Source organism: Siniperca chuatsi, linkage group LG24 (assembly GCF_020085105.1).
Source record: "Siniperca chuatsi isolate FFG_IHB_CAS linkage group LG24, ASM2008510v1, whole genome shotgun sequence".
NCBI lineage: Eukaryota > Metazoa > Chordata > Actinopteri > Centrarchiformes > Sinipercidae > Siniperca > Siniperca chuatsi.
Window position 1 is genome coordinate 9,857,324 of NC_058065.1, and position 19,949 is coordinate 9,877,272.

At 43.6% G+C, this 19,949-nt stretch overlaps 1 protein-coding gene across 3 annotated transcripts in view; it reads right to left on the reverse strand.

Moving 5' to 3' along the window:
• Positions 1–581: 581 nt before the first annotated feature.
• Positions 582–19,949, reverse strand: part of nrp2a (neuropilin 2a) — a 61,603-nt gene continuing 42,235 nt past the window's right edge. Inside the window, exons 12-18 of one of the 3 annotated variants that reach the window (XM_044187413.1) lie at positions 14,593–14,673; positions 14,262–14,366; positions 10,404–10,669; positions 9,641–9,737; positions 8,038–8,070; positions 3,105–3,167; positions 582–2,979 (exon numbers count right to left, since the gene is read on the reverse strand). In XM_044187413.1, the coding sequence (XP_044043348.1) occupies positions 2,675–2,979; positions 3,105–3,167; positions 8,038–8,070; positions 9,641–9,737; positions 10,404–10,669; positions 14,262–14,366; positions 14,593–14,673 (950 nt within the window). In that variant the 3' untranslated portion in view covers positions 582–2,674. Of the gene's footprint in view, positions 2,980–3,104; positions 3,168–3,453; positions 6,163–8,037; positions 8,071–9,640; positions 9,738–10,403; positions 10,670–14,261; positions 14,367–14,592; positions 14,674–19,949 lie in introns of those variants that run through there. The other 2 variants (XM_044187414.1, XM_044187415.1) reach the window with 2 other exon arrangements.

Below are 19,949 nucleotides of genomic sequence, written 5' to 3' on the forward strand. Positions count from 1 at the left end.
AGATATCACATTCTGCATCTGAAACTCTGTGCTGTATTTGCTAACAGGGTTTGCATTTAGGTGAGGAAAGCTTATGTGGATAAATGGAACCATGTGTGGGAGACTCAGCAAGCTGTATAAAAGAGAAGCAGAGTAATTGCATGTGTACTGTATGAGTCTGTGTGTGTGTGTGTGGCTGAGACGCCGGGCACTTCAAAGCTTTGATGTTGAAGCTCCTAAATGAGGGCCACCAGAGGTCCAGACTAATGGGACATCATGGGGCGATTAGAGGCCGAGTGTAGCAGGCTGACAACACAGCATTATGTATGTACTGTAGGTAGGAGAAATAGAACGAAAACATGAGCTTGTGTGTTTGTGTGATTCCCCATGTGTATTCTTTTTGCAATTAAAAGTTAAAGTTTGGCTCTAAGTCTCAGATGGAGTTTGTGGGTAATTGCACAGGAAGTATTTAGTTGTGTCCACAAGTATTGCAGGAATGTCAACAATGCTAAGAAAACATTTCACCAATCAAACTTTACTGTTCTTTTACACATTTTCTAAATGTAACACAGTAAGAAAATATTCGGAAGCTTTTTCCTCAGTATGGTATAAATCCTTTATTAAATAATCATAACAATAATTATAATAACAATCATAAAAAGAGCATTTCTGTACAAAGACCCCTTTAAAACAACAACAACAGAAGTCCGAGCAGTGCGAAAGGGGGGGATCCTGTCCTTTTACGTTGTTTGGTCCTCCCAAGCAGAAGGGGGCGCTGTGACTGTCACTGTCTGTCAAATTACTGTATCTGATACTGGCTCCAAAGGCAAGCTGGATCCCCGAGGCTCTAAGGCACTTTGAAAAGAGTCAGTGGGGTCCAGAGAAGCGGGCCTCTGAGGAGAGGGGTGTGTGTATGTGTGTGTGTGTGTACACATGGTGAGGGTAAATGGGATGAAATGTTGAGTGCATGTGTGTGTAGTGAATCCATGGCAAATATATACCTCAGGCTTCTTAGCAGCAGCCATTGTTCCCTTAATTTTTACGTCTGAGTGCCTGTCAGTGTGTGTGTGAGTCCAAAGTGTTTCTGAGAGAGGGTGTGTATTCATGTTCTGTATACACATCTGTATATACAAGTGAAGTAATGCGTGTATGTGCATGTGCATGGGAGGGAACTCGAGACGTTTTCTCTCACCCTCTCCCTCTCATGGCTTGAGTCCATTCAGAACGTGCAAGACAAGACTTTCTGATTGGTTCAAAACTGTCCCGAAGAATGACCGCCTTACTGTGCCAGAGCCGACATAAAGAAAACAAAACAAAAACAACTCCAGAAGATAGGCCACAATTAGCCAGTAGGTTGAGGTGGGGGTGGTGTGATCTGTGTGTATGTGTGAGTTGGGGGGAGTAGGTCCTTTAAATCATGGCTTTTGAAGTCCACGTGTAAAAAGAGAGAGAGATGGAGACCTCCTCTCTTGTCTTGGTGTCATCTCAATGTTCCTTTTTCAACAGTTCCGCGAACAGTTTGCTTTTAAGGCTTGTCGTGTGTCTGGGCACACAGTCAGTCAGTCCATTGAGAAGAGCTGTTTCTGGCTGTGCATTTGTTTTTGATCCCATTTGCTTTTTGTCCTCGCGAAAGCACAGGGAGAACATTGCCCCATTGAGAGAGAGAGGCAGGGGATTTTAGTGCTCTGTCAGTCATAGTCTCTCTCATTCTCTCTTTGTTTCTCTTTCTTCAGTGGTTTTCAGTCTCTGCCCTTACCAGCAATCCATAGGTTGCACCGACCAAAGCTCCTTGACCTTTCACCATTAACCACAATGTAAACATGACCTTCTCTTTGACAGGAACCAGTAACAGCAGTCTCTGACAACTAAATCTAACAATAACTCTCTCTGTCGTTAAAAGAACGTGTTAAATTGCCCCCCCTTCCCTCCCCACCTCTACACACACATACACTTTCTTTGCCTCTTTTTTCTACTTATCTTCCATCACAGACTGGCAATAGGCCAGAACAAAAACATAAAACAGAAAGAGAGTGACTGAGCAGAAAGACAAACTTGATGGACGTCAGTGACTAAATATACCACAGACTGTCAGGAACTAAGAGGATAACTGAGGCTGATAGGTAGCAGAGTCTACGACGGAACAAAAAAGCCAACAGGCCACACAAAGGAGCTAAGTTCTAGGCCACTGTGTTCACATGTGATCAAAAAAGACGCTTTCTAAGCACGTTCCTAACCTACCACCTTTCCAACACAATGTGTTCTGACTCAGTATGTGTAGCTTACAGTATCCAGTTTCAAAACTAGACCTCTTACAAATCTATGATGCATTTATAAACAGTTCTCTTTTGGTGGAGCAGGAATCTGTAATTGATATGTGTAGATATTTCTTTTTTGAGGCCCAACATCCCCGCAATGGAACAATCCATCTGGGTAACCCCAGTCCTTCTCTCATTGGATCTTTCACCACAAAAACTACCAACACTGGACTGTGCCATGTTTCCCAAGCAGGAAACGAGTTCTCATTTGAGCTAAAAAAGTGGCTTTCTCATGTGTCCAGGGATCTGCACCACTGAAGAAGTAAACTGACGCTAAAGTGAACTGGAGGAAATGAAGAAAATAGTGAGAGGTTTTCACAAAAATGGCTGTATCTCTCGTTCTCGTTCCGTCTCCTTTTGTGTTTCCCCTCTCGACCTCCTCACGCCTCGGTGCAGCAGCGCTGTTGGTTCAGTTTGACCTTGTGCTTGAGGCCGTCGTACAGTTCGAAGTTGTAGTTCTCCAGGGTGGTGGAGGAACGTGACGACAGGCCGCTGTAGGAGCAGGTGCAGTACAGCAGGAGGCCGGCGCAGACCGCCCCGAGCAGGACGCCCAGGGAGCTCATGACGATAATGGTGACCAGGATGGGGTCCAGGGTGTACAACCATGAGTTGTCCTTCTCTGAGACACGGGTCACCGGAGGCTCAGATGATGGGGATGCTGTGTTCCACTCAGGGAACTGTAAAACTGTGACAGGAAGGGAAGGAGGGAGTGGCCAGTGAGAACTTTTTGAATTAGCTTTGGTTTTCTTGAAACAGAAATGTGACAAAAGTGACTAAAACTAATCAAAATGTGTGTTCCTTGTGTCTTACCTCCACCTAGCGGGTCTCTGCCACTGAAAAGGCGTCCATCTCCAAATTCATTTGGTCTCTTAACTGTCAGAGAGAAGCACAGGAAACACGGTCTTTAAGCATCAAGCTAATTCTACACATAATTATTGTTACATGGCACAGCAAGTGCACCAAAAGATGGTGCTTTGGTACTTTTGTTATATTTAATATTTGGCTTTCAAATTTAATACCTTTTGTAATGCTGGTGGCACTGCTTATGAGTTTGCAAGAGCACATAATATTTACGGATAAATAACCATTTGGATATTGTAAATTCATATTTCTGACAATTTAGAGATTTGGCATCCACACACACACATAAGTCTTGGAATAATAGAAAAATATGACTTTATTAATAGAGAAAGATCATTATGATACATTCCTGTCAAACACACAGTCATCACATAGCATACTGATGGTATAAGACTGTTCATTCTGTGTGAATAAAGATGCAAACATGTCATCATCAAATATTTAACATTACCCATCATTATCACCATTAAAATCATCGACACTGTTACTGTCAAGTTTAAGAGTGGTGTATAAGATGATCAAAGTAAAAAAAACAAAACAATGGCAACAAATGTCTACATTTAAGTAGTGCTTGTGACAGTCTTGATTTCTGTGAAACTCACGGCACTGCAAGGCGGTGTGAACCAAAAATGCATATGTATGTGAGTGTCTGAATAGGAAGATTACAAGTGTGGTAAAACTAGCAATGGCTGCAGCACTTTAGTTGAGCCCAATAGCTCAAGTGTACTTATACTTCAGATGAGTTTTCTTTTCACTTTTTGTGTGTGTGCATTTGTATCTATGTGTGTGATTGTGTTTTTGCGCTTGCTGCTCTTGGCAAGCACGCAGGAGTGGGAGTAACTGTTTGGCAAGGCACACGTCTAGATCCGGAGGTCTTTGATGGCCAATGGCGTTATTAATACTGTTTCCAGGGCAACTGAAGTTGGCAGTGGATTGGGTGACAGAGGCGCGGTAAATGGGAGGGAAAAGTGCTTACTGCAGCCTTAATAAATGTTATATGTCCATTAACTAATTACAACTATTAGAGGCTTGGAGCGTAACGGTGTCGAGATGGACCAAGTAGGGTGTCCAATCTCCTCCTCCCCAAGTTGATTTAAAAGCACATAGCAAAAGCGAGCCAATAAACACTTTTTTCACTCTGGAGAGAAAAGTTCAGCTTCTAAATTGTGGTAACAAATCGAGGTGCATTCTGCTGAGCTGTGGGCTAGTAGGTGATGGATTTTTGCTGGTGTGACAGATCACGAAAGCACGGCCCTTTAAGCCAAGGAGTGAAGACCTCAATTTCATTCAATCCAGGGTGTTAAACTGAGCTCATGTCAAATCTCAACACCTCTGTACCGACTGATAAGAGAGAAATTGGTGCCAAATTGTCTATCTCAGTCAGAGTTTTGAGAAATTTCACAATGAAATAGGCTTTTAGATCCCAGATATGTTAAATATTAGTAGGAAGTGCATTAGCTATGTCTTATTTTATGTTAATAGCCATTTATGGCGTCTTATGGCACTAAAGGAAGAACCATCAATAGCTGGAGCTCTGCTCTGGTTTTCATAATATCTTGGATCCCTCTCAAGGGTGCACATATACAGCAAAGCACTGTACTTATGGCTTCCATCTGGTCCTGCGGCATTGTGGGATTTGTAGGAGTATAAATCAAGAAAAAAGTTGTGATGGCAGACAGCTGTGTCTATTTACAACCCTAAAAACAACAAGCACATATTCCCACTGAAAACACAACAAGGCTTGGCTCGGCAAGGCTCTCATCTGGGCAGCTCAAAGACATGGGGAACAACGGGAGTGGGTGGTATCAAGCATAAACGGGAGTGGAACAACGTGCTTTATTACACCAGAGAATCAAGATGAAACACTAAACACTGAAGACGGCTGCATCCATCACTGACTGATGCCTTTATCAGGAGAAGACAAGACGTTCAATCAAACGAGCTGGTTATCTCCATTTGTGATGCAGGACTTAAAGTATGATGGATTTGCATTCCTTTGTTTTTAAATGTGCACATGCTCTGTTGAAAAGAACAATGGAAGGATTTTTTTCTCCTCCGTTAAAACACCCTCACTATTGGTACAACTCATATCACCGCTATCTTGTGTTGTTATTACAGAGATACCAAGAGCTTTATTTTCTGGGGCTTGCCAGATCATTTCCACAGCTCACACATTGAATGCCTCTCAGCCTAACAGTTTTCTCCTCTCTCTCTCAGCACTGCTGAGCTCCTCATGTCTCTGGGGTCTTGTTTTAGCCTGTGGTTTGGCAGCTCTGGCTGGCTTTCGCAGTGGAACCAGCTCGACCCCCTCCTCTTCCCAGCCCACACATGTCTGTGTGTATGTCCATGCTGGGGTCATTTCAGGAGGACCGTTGAGGCTATGAGGAGCCAGACGGCACTCAATGGTCCGAAACAAGCTGTTCAGATAAATAACTTACTCAGACTTCAGTCCTCTCATCAGGAGCAGCATAGTGTGAAATGTCAACAGCAAACTCCTTATTAATGGAACAAAGAAGAAAACAGCAATCGAAGCCACATCCATTAGAGACAGAGAGCACAGTGTTTCTTTGCAAAATTTTACTTGGCAATTTAGGACAATGTCTGTGTCATTATCACCCTTGCAACTGTAAACTAAATGAGGGAGGGGGTTCGTCGAGTGGATGTTCTGCCACTGAAATCACAAGTTGGCATCCTGCTCTGCCAAACACAACGCAGCTAAGTGCTTCTTTTCAGCAGAGGGTACGGTGTCGGTCCCGGCTGTCCAACCTCACTGTCAGGACTGGCTCCACCCCTGGGGCGGCCATACTGGAGGACCAGTTAGAATACTGGAAGCACTGCGAGGAGCTGTGATAGGCCACTGACAGCTGGCTCTTCTTGGTGGCCAGGTGTTGTCGGCAGCAACAGAGGGCTCTGACCAAGATGGCCACCGCCAGGAGAAGGAGGGCGCCCCCGGCGGCCATAATGTAATACCAGTGGATGGGCAAGGGAGGCACAGGAACGCCTCCCCCTGGTGGAGAGATACAGAATAATTGGCCAGCGGGAAAAGAGAGGAGTGGCACTTGTTTATTTTCTACATCCCTATTGGTCTTCATCATACGAACAGCAGGCGTGCACCTCATATGAGCATGCACAAGCATGCCAGTTGCAAAAAATAAAATAAATTTCCAAGGCCAAAAAAAGAAAAAATCAAAATGCATCCATATCTCTCATGTAGCTTGGGTTGCAGTTGGAGGACAAATTTTCACACCAAGATCATCAAGAGATTTGGTTTGAAATCAGTCCGATGTTTGATCCAATCAAATTCAATGCAAGTACATTTTTTCAAAGCCCCAATGAAATTACTTGGTGTGAAACGAAAGCCAAAATAATTAGTCATAAAAGCACCCACACACATTGAATTAAGGAGCTTCCTCTTCCTGTTTCGCACTGGCACAGGAAGTCACAAACAGCCCCCTGATAAAGTCTTAGAACCATGCAAGAATCAGTCGGATACCACATGGGAATCCAATGTTCCAGAGCTCTCACTGAGCTGATATTGGATTGGGATTTGTTATTTAGCTGGCTCGAGTTGGCAGATTTGTTTTGAGTGCATAATTTATCCTGTTCTCTGTTCTTGGTTTTTCATTTTCCTTTTTCTCATGCATCAGCCTCGTGGCCAGTCCTCTCCTCCTCAAGCCAAGCTCTGTCTCTTTGGAGACTATCTCCACAGATCCTCTACACTGCTGCCCCTGGCTTGAACCCCCTTCTCAAATTCTTAGTTAGAACCAACTAACCACTTTCCAAGAAGCCTCTACTCGACTATCCAAGGCGGCTATGCAAAAACGTACCCCTGAAGACATTGAAAAACTAAAAAATAAAGCCCACATGTACTATCCAAACTTGATGTGGAGAGTTGTAAGACCGAGACAATGTCAAATTGAACTAGGGAAAGCGAAGCAGAGCTGAATACATCCTGATTTTTGGACCGTGTCACATAATTACAGAGGGAAATGGTGCATGCTCCTGCTACTTCACACTGCACACACTCATTAGACAGAGCTGAGTTAGGGAGAGGAGAGAGAGACTCCCGTGCTTGCCGCTGCTCAGTCACTCTATCTGATTGCTTTTCACTGGGGACACTGGTGTGTATGTGTGTAGTGGTATTAATGTGTGTGTTTGAGCATGTTTGTCAAGGGTTAGAGACTGTGTGAGTGAGTGTGTGTGTGTGTGTGTGTGTGAAGGCAGAGGAGTAGAAAAGCTGGAGAAGTGCACACACATCACATTCGCACTGAAAACGCCAAGCTCTTATCTTATTGGAAGACATTATGAGATGCCAAAACACTAACATCAATCTCACAGAGTCCCCCAGGATGCTCTAAATATTTTTCATGAGGCAGACAGTTATTTAAAACCCTCCAGGCTGTGTCAGGGAGCCTAGAACTGAGAATATGTAGCTCTTTTCAAATATCTGACTCCATGAGGTATGCTTGATTTAGCTTGCCTTACACGCAGAGTTTGCTCTTTTGAGACTAATCCTTTGTTTCCACTGAGACTGACAAGGTACAGCTAATGTACAACTACTTACTGAAATCATCTATTTTCCAACTTGGTTAGAGTTTGAGAAAATATTTGCAAATGTAATAATTTAGATTTTAGCAAGGGGTTCGCTGCTGATGATGCAATGAATCACTAGTTTTAAAAATGAATGCAGTTTTATTAATCTGAGATCACACAGCTCTAGCAGACTCAGCCTCTGTGTTGTCAGTGAAGGACTACTTTGGGCTGATTGTTTAGCAGTTGAAACAACTTAGTGCCACCAAGCAAAACACCCCAGGCTAGTGCATATCAACGGGCAGGAAGCAAGACCAGAGAGGAAGTGACATCATACCAAAGTCAAACTCACCTGGATTTTCAGGAGAAAAAGCTACAAAGGGTTCTGCGAGGACAGAGAGAGAGTGAGGCAGACATAGAGATAGGGACAGAAAGAGAGAGAGAGAGAGAACTGTTAGATAACTTTAAATGCGAGGGAAAAGTCAGCCAAATGTCACACAAATGTCACAAGACTATCAAACTCCTCCTGAGGAAATTTAAGTTAATTCCTCAGATAACTCACATGAATTATGGCATTTACTCAGCTTCTTTGCTAGAATGCAATTTCAAACAGAGCACATTGCGTGAGTTGGGAATTTGAGATGGGCTGTGCTGAGAGTGTATAGGCTACGTGTATGTGTGTGTCCATGTTCGCAAAGTTCACACATTTCAAGTTGTTTATCTGCGGAGTCCAGTTAAACTGGAGCGGGTAGGGGATTTTTTTTGGCTTGCTGCAAATGCACAGAGCAGAACCTTCACTTTGATTGCCTGGAATGCAAACACAAAGAACTGGTGTGTGTGTCTTAGTGTGCGTTAGATAGTGTATGTGTGTTTGTGTCGGGGGGCGGGTGAGAGAGAAAGAAAGAGGGAAATCGACTTGGGAACTGGCGCCGTTTGGCGGGAACGCCAACGTGCTGCGAAAAACTCAACTGCGTTGGGTGATAAGCAACATCCCAGAATGCTGTGGGAGTGGCGAAGTAGGGGGGAGGGAAGGGAGCAAGGAGGAAACACAGCAGCATGGAGGCAGGAGGGGGCTGGGCTGTCATCTTTGCCTTCCAAGCTGCTGTGCTGCTTAGACTCTCTCAAGACTCTCATGACACACACAAAAACAAAAAAATAACTGATAGAACACAAAAACACACAAAAACAGAAGTGCTAGAGACACTTAACACACACACATACGCACACACACCCTTTCCCTCAATTACACTTTGCCTTCTCCCCACTGTGGTCCAGCTCCAAAGCACGCTGGACGTCAGTCAGAAGTGATGACGGCAGGTTTTTGGCTCTGAACCCCCGGCTCGGTCTCTGATCTGTTTAAGACCCTCTCCAAAGCCCCTGCGCGGGCCAGATTAAGGAAGCTGTGCTGGCACTCGGCTCACACCAGGCACCCAGAAACTTGCTTAGGAAACAGCCTGTCTAGTAATTCCCTTTGACGGCTCTGGAAAAGCTCTGTTTACAAATACGACAGAGGAGTGAGCGCAAGAGAGATAGAGGGAGAGGAAAGAAAGAGAAAAAGAAAAATCTAATGAAACATAGATTAGCATCGTCGGGGCCCACGGGGCATTTATGGCCTAGTTTTCCTATTCTTCTTTTCTTTTCTTTTTTTTTGTGGAGGAATAAACGTTGTCCCTCCCTCTCCTTCCTCCTTTCATCTCTGTATTCAGTGGGCTCTTTGGAGGAGAGGCTGTCTCCAAAACTGGGATGGGAGGGCAAGGGAGTGGAGGGAGGATTAGCGGGTGGGGGTGTTTACCATGTGTGTCACTGTTCAAGGGCCTTAAGGCTAAAAGTGGAGGAGGTGGAAGGGAAATAGAGGGAATGGCAGATTGATGGAGAGCGAAGGTGAGGCGATGGTAGAGTTGACGGAGGATGAGAGGGAGTGGGTCAAATGATGTGTGTGTTTGTGTGTGACTTACGTGTACACTCTTTCAGAGGGATGCTAGAGCTCATGTGGATGTTGTCTATCCAGATGTGTCCTCTGGTGCCGTGCACAAAGAAACCCTCCATCACAACCTACCAGAGACAAAACAGGGGAGGAAGAGGAGGAGGAGGTAAAAGTTGAAAAAGAAGAGGAGGAACAGGAAGACGGAGACAGGATGAAGGCAAGGGGGAGCAGGGGGGTGGAGGCAAATTGAGAACGGGGACAAGTAGGAGGAGGAGGAGAAAGAGGATAAAAACTTAATATGGTGCCTGTGATTTCAAAGTTGCACTCAACACTTGCAATCATCCTCCCCTTCTCTGCAAGCGTCTTCAACTTACTTTTTTATGAGAACATTAACTGCTTGTGATGTCTCTGACAAATGCACGATGATTCCCAAACAATCACACAGCCAACAGAGACAATATGGCTTACTTTAGCTCCTTTTGAAGTCAAACCTGGCCTAAGGTGACAGAGAGGTTAAAACTGATGCTTTCATATGCTCTGAGATGTATCTCTCTCCAACCAACCCTGATAAAGACATTAAAGATATGTTTCTCTTTCTGGGAAGACATATAATAAAGGGTCTGACCCAGATACCTATTTATCAAACAAACATACTTTAATATAGCTCACTGATATTTGTCAGAGGTCTGTCTGCTGTTATGACTTTTTCAGCATTTTCACTTTTTCATACCAGTAAAGATAAAGTTCATTCCAATTTATTTTACCCCCCCCCAAAAAAGTGAGTTTATTACTACCTGGAAGTCTTTTGGTGAGCGAGGCAGGACGGTGCGACCCTCCTTCCAGACGGGGCCTTGATCGTCTTTCAGTGTCCACAGGACAGTCTCGTCATTGTGGGCGTCCCGCAGCAGGACCTTCAGGTGGCCCTGGGCCTCCCCCGACAGCTGGTAGGAGAAGAGGAGGCAGAGGGGCCCCGTGTCGGCCGCCACCACGGGGCTCACGAGCCGGGCTTGCTGCTGCTCTGTCTTTAGGCTGGCGTCCATGTACAGATAGCTGTTGAGCTCTGGAGGGGAGTGAGATAGGATGAAAGATTACTTTATTTTACTCTGAATAAGTGTGTGTGTGTGTAAAATGACTGAAATGTAATGTAAATGTACAGTCAATATCACAAGTCGCCACACACGCTTTCAACTCTTCTGCTTTGGAAATAGAGAAAAGGTCCTAAATCCAGATGTATATCATGATAGTACAGACTAACTTTGGCTGTATTCACCAGTTTTGAAAATCCTATGAACTTTGGTCTTACAAAACTCTTTCAACACCCAGTTGGATAAGCTCAGGAATACCTAGGATCAAGTGAAAAATAAAAATAGTTGACATTGGAGAATTTCACAGCAATGATATGCAACCAAGCTGTTTTAGTATTTTTAACACATTGCCAGAAATGAGCAAATCTTTGTTTTAACCTTGAGTTTGCTGGTTGCTACAGTCAAATGAAACTGAAAAAAGGCCTGATTAATGGCCTTTCATTTCAGCGCTCGAGGCAATAAAAACTAGGAAATTTGAAAGGCTGTGTAGACTTTTGATATCCACTGTAAATGGATGCTGCTGGAATGAGTTTGCGGGGCACAAATGAGACATGTACACATACTGTGTGTGCATACAGTCACAATTATAATCATTAATCATCGCTGTTTGCACATACAGGCAGACTTAGACACATATATATCCATATGCACACATATACAGTATGTGTTTTCACACAGTTACAGATATCTCCAACATGACTCTCAAACAAAAAAGAAACTAATCACCAGTTGCTAACAGGAATGGGATCACTACCACACAATAGTCACACCAAACAATAGGGATATGACAAATATAAACAAACAGAAGAATAGGTCCAGTGAGAGCGTCATTCGTACATGGAGTGCTAACAGAACTCCTGCCAAGACCCTCGGGGCCTATTTCTCTTCATTCCCTTCCAGGTAAATGACTTAAACAACGGAAAAGTCCAACAACACACATGCCACTCCATTTGTTTACACCAGAGGATGTTTAGTTTGCAAATTGGATGCCGACATGAATTCCATTGTGAGAAAGTAAGATTGGTGAGCCTACAGTATGTATGAGTGTGTGTGTGTGTGTGTGTGTGTGTGTGTGTATGTGTGAGAGAGTGACTCAAAGAGCCGTCTGGTGAAGAATTCCTTAAATGGACCCTGTAGGAAAATGTCCAGTATCGACACGCTGCAGATTAAATAACCTTCTTTATCATGAACAACTGTTTGTGTGTGTGTGTCGGAGCAACTATGTGCCTTTCTGTCTTGAAAAAAGTAGGCAGAGGCAAGTCAGGGAGCATACAGGTATTTTCCAGAAAATGTGAGTGTGTGTCTGTTTTAGTTTTTGTTTCCCGGTAACACCACAAGGTTTGCCTGTAACACAGCATCTGCTTTTTATTCAAAGCACCTTACAGCAGCATCCAGTAAGGGTGTATGTTTTTAGCGCAGCCATGCTCATGTTATTGAGTGACTGGGTCGATAACCTTTCGCTGTGTGTGTGCGTGCGTGCGTGCGGTCTTTCCAGCAGATCCGACAAGCAGAATCTGGAGGGACAAATCTTCCTCCGACTTGACAGCTCCCCTCTGCCCGCCATACGCCCAGACTCGCCTGTGTGTGACACTTCAGACAGAGTGTGTGACAGTGTGTCCCTTGGCCCTTCGCAGCCCTGCAATGAGTGTGTGTGTGTCTCTGTGTACTCTCCCCGGCTGCACATGACACTGTTTTTTTGTGTGTATATACTGCATGTGTCTATACGCCTAGAGAGGATGTGCGAGTGAAACATATTTGTGACTCCGCGAGGCGTTTTATCACTCATTTTAATGTGTGCACCAAATTCTCTTCCATCGCCTCTGCCTGGTGTTGAAGCGCGGTGTCTAGCGGCGAACCCCCCATTGTTGTGCCTCTTGTTCGCCAGACAGCTCATAATCGCGACTGCCTCACCATACGCAGCACAACAGAGCATTATTAATCCATTTCACAGCGGTCTCCTGCAGCGAGAAGCAAACAAGGATTCAATCTATGAAGCCTAGTTAGCACTTTTCTACTAGCGGGGGTATATTAAGCCAGATAATACAGTATATGGTGGCTAATTCCACCTCTGTGCCTAATTACTGGTTTCATTACTGAGGTCAAGAGGTGAGGAGATCATGGTTTCTGCGTCTCATGAGAAAAAGGAATTCTATAGAGGATTAAACTGTGATTTGATAGTAGTGAAATAATGATCCTGTGTTGACTTGGATTTCTGACCTTTGACATCTGCAGGAAAATCAAAGGCTGGCGTGGCGTGTCAAAATGGCTGGAAATGATACTCCATACATGAAAGCCACAACCTGACTAATCTAAGCAACCCTTTCCAATCCGGCCGTGATGAAAGAAGCTGCTTTGAAGCCCCCTGTCAAAGATGGTTTTGACCTAAATAGGTCACGCTTCAGGAATATTTCTGCCTTTGCTGTGAGATCTGTTGCCCTGCTGAACATGACCCAGGTGACATCACAAATTTGACAAAAAAGGGGGCATGCTGAACCTCTTGTTTAATTCTTGCCAGCTGGAGAAATGATGAATTTTTCATGGAGACTTGCTTAAAAGCAATGAATTTTAAAACAAGGTTGGGATAACAATCCCTTACCCATCCTATGGAAAATTATAAATAGTGCTATAAAAAACTCCTCCTTAAACCCATCAGGAGACATTTTCTATAGCTTTTAATAACATGCCAAAAGCTGAACTTTTGAATCTGCAGGTATGTATATAATTATTTCTTCAAGGAGTGTCTAAGTAGATGGAAGTCTACACAGCGTGATGTGGGATGTGCCTGAGGTAATGGAAGGGCAGTAAGGGACGGCTGGGAATAACTGCTCGTCTTTGGAAACTTCTGCTCTTAACTTAATTGGAGCTACTGGGTCTTAACCCCTTCCTGCCGAGATGTCACACGTTTTGACGCACAGAGGCGAGCGAGCGGAGAGCTGGTGTGTGTCATATGTGTCACATGTAAGGCTGTATGTGCTTGACGCGACTGCTGTGGTGTCTATTCCTCTGATTCCCTCAGTTCATTTTCAGTCCCACTCACTCGGAAAAGAGCGGCATGGCTGGCAGACAGTGTTGTAGCTAAATTAGACTGGTTTCAATTTAAGGAATTATTTTAATCAAATTGAAAAAGGACTCAATGAAGATACACAGAGAATGACTCAATTTAATTATAGGAAACAGTGTCTTGTCTAGACCCACTGAAGTTGATAAAATAAACTTAATGCATTTGTGCTTGTGCAATTTTCTGTGCCCAAATGAAATTCTCCCTGCAGCTGCATACATAAAAGCTCTGCAGCAAACATTTGCAGTTGACAGAAGCTGATACAGAAACACAATGTAAAATTTGAGATGTCCATAGTCAACATGCGCAGCGAACTGCATTGCTCTGTAAAATCATCCAGACCTAAATGTTAGACCAGTTTCAAAACAACCCCTGCAGATCACTGTCCATCAAATGCTTGCTACATAGAGAAAAATGTAAGCTCCCTGAAGAAGCTCTGAGTCGTTCTGCTAACCAGACAGAGGGGGTGAGTCAAGCAGAATCTTCACATGACTGATGAGGAGACTCACCGTGGCTGTGCAGGGACCAGAGGAGAGGGGCGTTGGGGTCATGTGTCCACCCACACAGGTCATGGTCAAAGTCACACACACTGTCTGATGGAGGAGCGGTGGCTACTGTAGAGGTGGAGAGCGGTGAGGAAGGAAAAGACAGAGTAAGAGCGAGAGCCAAAGGGTACAAAGGCATGAGAAATCACAGTCATTTCAGATAAAGAAGCATTCACAGCTGCTCTACATAATGACATACAGCCTTTTCAAAGGCTTTCATCTTTGTTATTACAGCTTCCTAATAACATTATTAATGCAGCATTTCTTTTGCTTTCATGTAAAATACCGGTCTCACCTGTAGTCGTAATGGGGACAGTGGTGGTTTCAATGTCAGAAGTCAGCGTTGGCGTGACTGTTTCAGCCGGCGTGGTGGTTTCTACAGACACAAACATAACACAACTCAGGTCAAAGGTGGTTGTATGAAACAATCCTCAGATATTAGACTATTGTAAAGAGGACACATTAAGCACCCAAATGTTTGTTTAAGAGATTATTTATGTCTCCTTTGGTAGCATACGTGAGAGAGAGCCAGGAAGTGAGAGGAAGTGACAAGCAACATAGGCAGAAAGAACCGGAAAGTACTGAGGTATAGTGTCTTTATACACTACACTTAATAACTCTGCATTCTGCATATATTCCACTGATTTAGATAGCAAAGTAAGCTAGTTACAATTATTTTGAAAGCTGTTGGATCTGATTTAGCATTCCTTTAGCATTGAATTTTCAATGCTAAAGGAAATAGTTTGACATTTTTTGCTTTCACGAGTGTTAGATGAAGAACATTGATACCACTATCATGCTGTATGCTAAATATGAAGCTACAGCCAACAGTGGGTTAGCTTAGCATAAAACCTGGAAACAGGAGGAAATAGCTAGACTTGCTCTGTCGAAAGTTAAAAAAATACACCTAACACCATGTCTAAACTCAGTAATTTACACATTATATCTTGTTTGATTCATCCATAAAAAGTGTAAAACTGAAAAATCACTTTTTTTCTTGGCCGGGACCAATAACTTCCTGGAGTCTCTACTGGTTGCCTGGAAACTGGTCCCAGCCAAGAAATTGTCTGGCGCGTACCCCCTGTAAAATGGCGAATTTTCATTTTTGCAAAAACAGCTGAGGTTTACATTAATAGCAGTGAGAGGATGTTTTAAACAGGAAACTGAAGAATTATGCTGCCTTTTCGAGTATTTTTCAACCATAATTCAGCACATAAACAGCATGCCTCAGTGTCCTGTATATTAAGATTGAATTAAAACGCATGTCATAATTAAGAGTGTGAGGTCATGGTCCGAAACTAACTAACTATCTCTCGTCTCCTGTCTCCATTTGGGCATCCCACCCAGAGTGTCAGAGACAGGCAGAGGCAAGCACAGATAGCCCCAGAGCACCCAAGGGGGCCCCAATCATGTTGTGTCTGGGTGCTCATGCGTCAGTATCTGACTAACACACACACACACACTGACTCAAATATGCAGACACACAGATGCACAGGCACACATGTCCACATGCTAATACGCACACAGATGCAGAGTCACACACACTCATGTATACAGAACGCCTGTGCTAAGGCTGATGGATGGATGAGTCTAACAAACTCCCCTCGACCTTGGACAGGATGATCACACTGGGACTACTCACTGGCTGTCAGGGAGGATACAGAGCACCCACACTCCGTCTCGCACTCTGTTTTCTTGTGCATGTATGAGCTATGGTGTGTGTTTCTAATCTCCCTCGCTCTATAACTCATACGCACTCAGGAGAAAGGAGAACAAACGTAAAGTGAAATGTATGATTTTCTCTCTGCCCTTAAACACACATACATCACAAAGAAAGACTAACAACACACAAAGGCATAAATACGGCAACAATTTGCTCATTAAAACACACATGTGCGCATAAACAGACACATGTTGAGCAGGCTGCAGTTGGAATGTGAGGTGGGAGAAAGCACTGTGTTATTAGGAGCAGATGGGTCAACCCTGGTGTGTTATGGGAGTTTACACAGAGGTTTGGGTCACATCTCAACCAAAGATTCAAATTTATCATGTGAATAAACTGTGAAAGCTGTTCCTCCCTCAATTTATGTCTGTATAACCATTGCAAAAGTCATTAACAACACATGTTTACACTGATTTGTTTTTGTCACATTTCACTACACTAGATTCAAACATATTGCACTTTTTTTTTTTGCAGATAAAGATATATGACCCTTGCTTCTTTTTCTTATTTAACTGAAATTAATGACCACTAAAATGGGTAAGTGGATTCTTAAGCATATTATATTGCATATGGCTTTGCTAGCTTTCCCTGGCATGTCTCATATAAGCCTATCCAAACAACTCTGAGGCTTGGGTGCCTGATGATCTCATATGAGACAGAGCTCATCAGCTGGAAAAGAAATACAACAAGCACGCAAACATCTAAAAAAAGAAAAAGTCACATGGATTCATCACCACACTTTACTCTGCTGAACGCCTGTTAGTGGCAATATTAGAACCTCCTACTGGTCTTTCTGCATGACTACCATTATCATTTAAAGACTATGAAAGGCACTAAGGGCAACAAACGCAGCATGATACACAATTGATCCGCTTAAAGGAACTTCCTGTGGAAATGAGCACGGTGGCGCCCCAGCTGGAGAAATGGCAGACATGAAAGGGCTGGCCACAGTTGGCGACGGCATCTGACATTAACCCAGCGTTAATGTCATGTCCTTTGCGCCTGTCATTAACTACCTAATGAGACTCTTATCGCTTCTGGCCCACCGGGAAGGTAAGGCAAGGAGACCTCTCTTCCTTCCGAGTTCCAAATGCAAGACCACCGTATCTTGTGCTTACTCTTCTTGTTTGTTTTTGCTTTTTTGAGTTTGCCTTTTTATTCCAGTCTAACCTTTGAGTCCTCCAGTTAAGTCTTGGGAACAGGCGTTAAAATAAACCGAGTGCCTGCACATTACCTGGACGCCAGCACACACGCGCTCCCATGTGTGCGTACAACTAAACACACATAAACACAAAACACACAGCCTAGTCCATTAAGATTCTACCCAGCTCCTGAGCACTCTATGCTTTCAAAGGTCAGGCCTTGTCACAGTGTAAATGTGCTGACCTTTCCAGGGTGTGACAGAAGTGTCGGGGGCAATGGGAATGGGACCGACCTGTGCGTTTGTGTGGGTGCGTATGTTTATGTGAGACAGAGAGAGAATGTGTGTGAACGTATGTGACCTGCCTACCTTGCCCCAAGCCTTGTCCTTGATGTGTGTGAGGACTATGTCACTCCACTGTGTGAGGAGGCCCATGTTTGCATATGCAGGCCTACTGTACATGCGCAGCAGAGGGCCTTGTAATGCAGGAAAAGTCCCTCTGCAGCGGAGTGTTGTCTTACATAATGTGTCACTGCTGCAGGTGATGATGCAAGTCATCATCATGCACGGGATGAGACACCAACACTTAGAACTGGACCCAGGGGAACTGCTGGCATGGATAATGGAGACGCACACTCACACATGCTCACAAAACATACACATAGACACACACAGATGCTTTTGCATGCTTGTGTTTCAACACACACAGACACCAAAAACACACACATTCACAGGGTGGCGAGGGCCAACCCTCTCCGCATAAAAGACATTGCTCACTCCCAAAGATTCTGACTCAGCAATATGTCAGAGAAGAGCAAAAAGAATCTTCAATTATGTAGAAAGCTTTTCTGTAAATCTCAGCTTGGCAGCACTAGGCACACACACACACACACACACACACACCGATGAATGGATATGCATGCATGCGCATTCATACACACACACACACACACTCCCAAAAAACATGATGAGAAAGACAAGTAGCCATTGTTTGATATTCTGTTGGGTGGGGTTAAGTGCTCAGACCAAGGTTCATCCACACACACACAAAAGCTTTCCGAAAGGATGGGATTCTATGAAGACAGTGACATAAAGTGCTTATGTGAACAGTCAAAATAAGTATAGGACCTAACTGTGACGGTCATCATTTTATAGTGAGCTCTACCATATTTACTGAGATTTTGAAGGAACCAGAAAGCCAGTGTGAAGCTGAGACACCATGAGGTTTTTACACATTACAGGTGTGCATGTGCATGTGTGAGCAAAAAGGAGAGATGATATTTTGCATTTTTTTCTACTGATCAGTCTCTAAAATTTCCTTCCTGAGCTCATGCATTTTTCATTTTGGGAGCACGTATGCTAGAAAAAAACTGTCACTGTTCAGGCTGTGTGTGTGTGTGTATGTGTGTGTGTGTGACAGCTGCACATCAACAGGGGGAAACTGAAGGAGTCAGGACCAACAGCAGTGAGCATGGAAAAGAGGTGCGAGTGATGAGTAACAGAGGAGGAGGGGAGGAGAGGAAAGGAGAGGAGGCATGGTAACAAAAAAAGAACAAAAACATTTATGGACCCACGCACTGGGCCTCAGGGTGGGAAAAGAAAGAACTGCAACCATGTGTAGGAATAGGGAGAGAGACCTTATTCTGCCTCACTGTGGTAGCTGCTGCTATGTTAAAACTGAACTAAGCAAGATTTGGGGAAATACATCCATTTCATCAGCCTGAATCATACAAATGAGAAGAAATTCAAAAGAGGGTTTAACTGAAGACAGAACAGAAGGAAGTGAATAGTTTGAGTGTAAGGGGAAGTGAATGATTTACAGGATGTCAGCAGTAGTCCGCTATTCCTGCTGAGTTCTGGAGGCTTGTGAACAATGTGTGACCCTTAACAGCAGTTTTCTGTGCCACATTTCCACAAAAACCCTCCACTCCATCTGATAAAAATTACCCCTCTACAAAAAGTGGTAATCCCTGACCTTGAGGTTCTTGTTTTTTCATTTTGTTTCCATCTTCAGGGTTGCTGTTCATTGCTGTCGTGTTTGTGCACTGCACTTCCCACAGGTCACTTGTCAATCAAACAGTAAATGCAAAACGCATCGTTTCCTGTGTGGTGCGGGATTTTTCTTGGAGGGGAAAAGTGAACAGATACCAGGTGTTTAGAGCAGCAAAGGTAAATGCTTCCAGTTCCATGGCTGTATTCTATCATTCCCTGACAGAGATTATTGCTTCATTACATCATTTTTATAATGTGAGGGAAATTCCCTGATAATCATGTTGTTTGTCCCTTAATGACCCTGTTTTTTGTTTTTGTGATTCTGCTGTTGTTCATATGCTTAATGAATAGATGTCTTATGTATCCACCCAGATATAACCATGATTAAGTTGTTTGGTAAATGAACATACAGTAGGTAGCCCATTGTAAATGGGTTTAGCCTGTAGGGGGGTTGAAACCTCTTTCTGTGTAAGTATATTTGTACCAACAAAGGAATATATGTTTGGAGGAGTTTGTAGGATCATGAGACAGATGTGTGAGAAGATGTAACATACGAAGGATAACAGAAGACAATGTGTTTGAAGATTAAGATAAGAAAATATCATGCGCAAGTAAAGAAAGATTGAATAACAACGTGAGTGAAAACATGTGGTTCCTGTTGTTATGGTTACAGTAAATGTGTTGTTGTAAAATGCTATAAGAACTGAGGGGAGACTGCCTTTCCTCAGTCATATTGGCGTAGCTGATGATGGGTCTTGTTTGCAAACAATAAACTTTGACCAAGGGAATTTTAAAT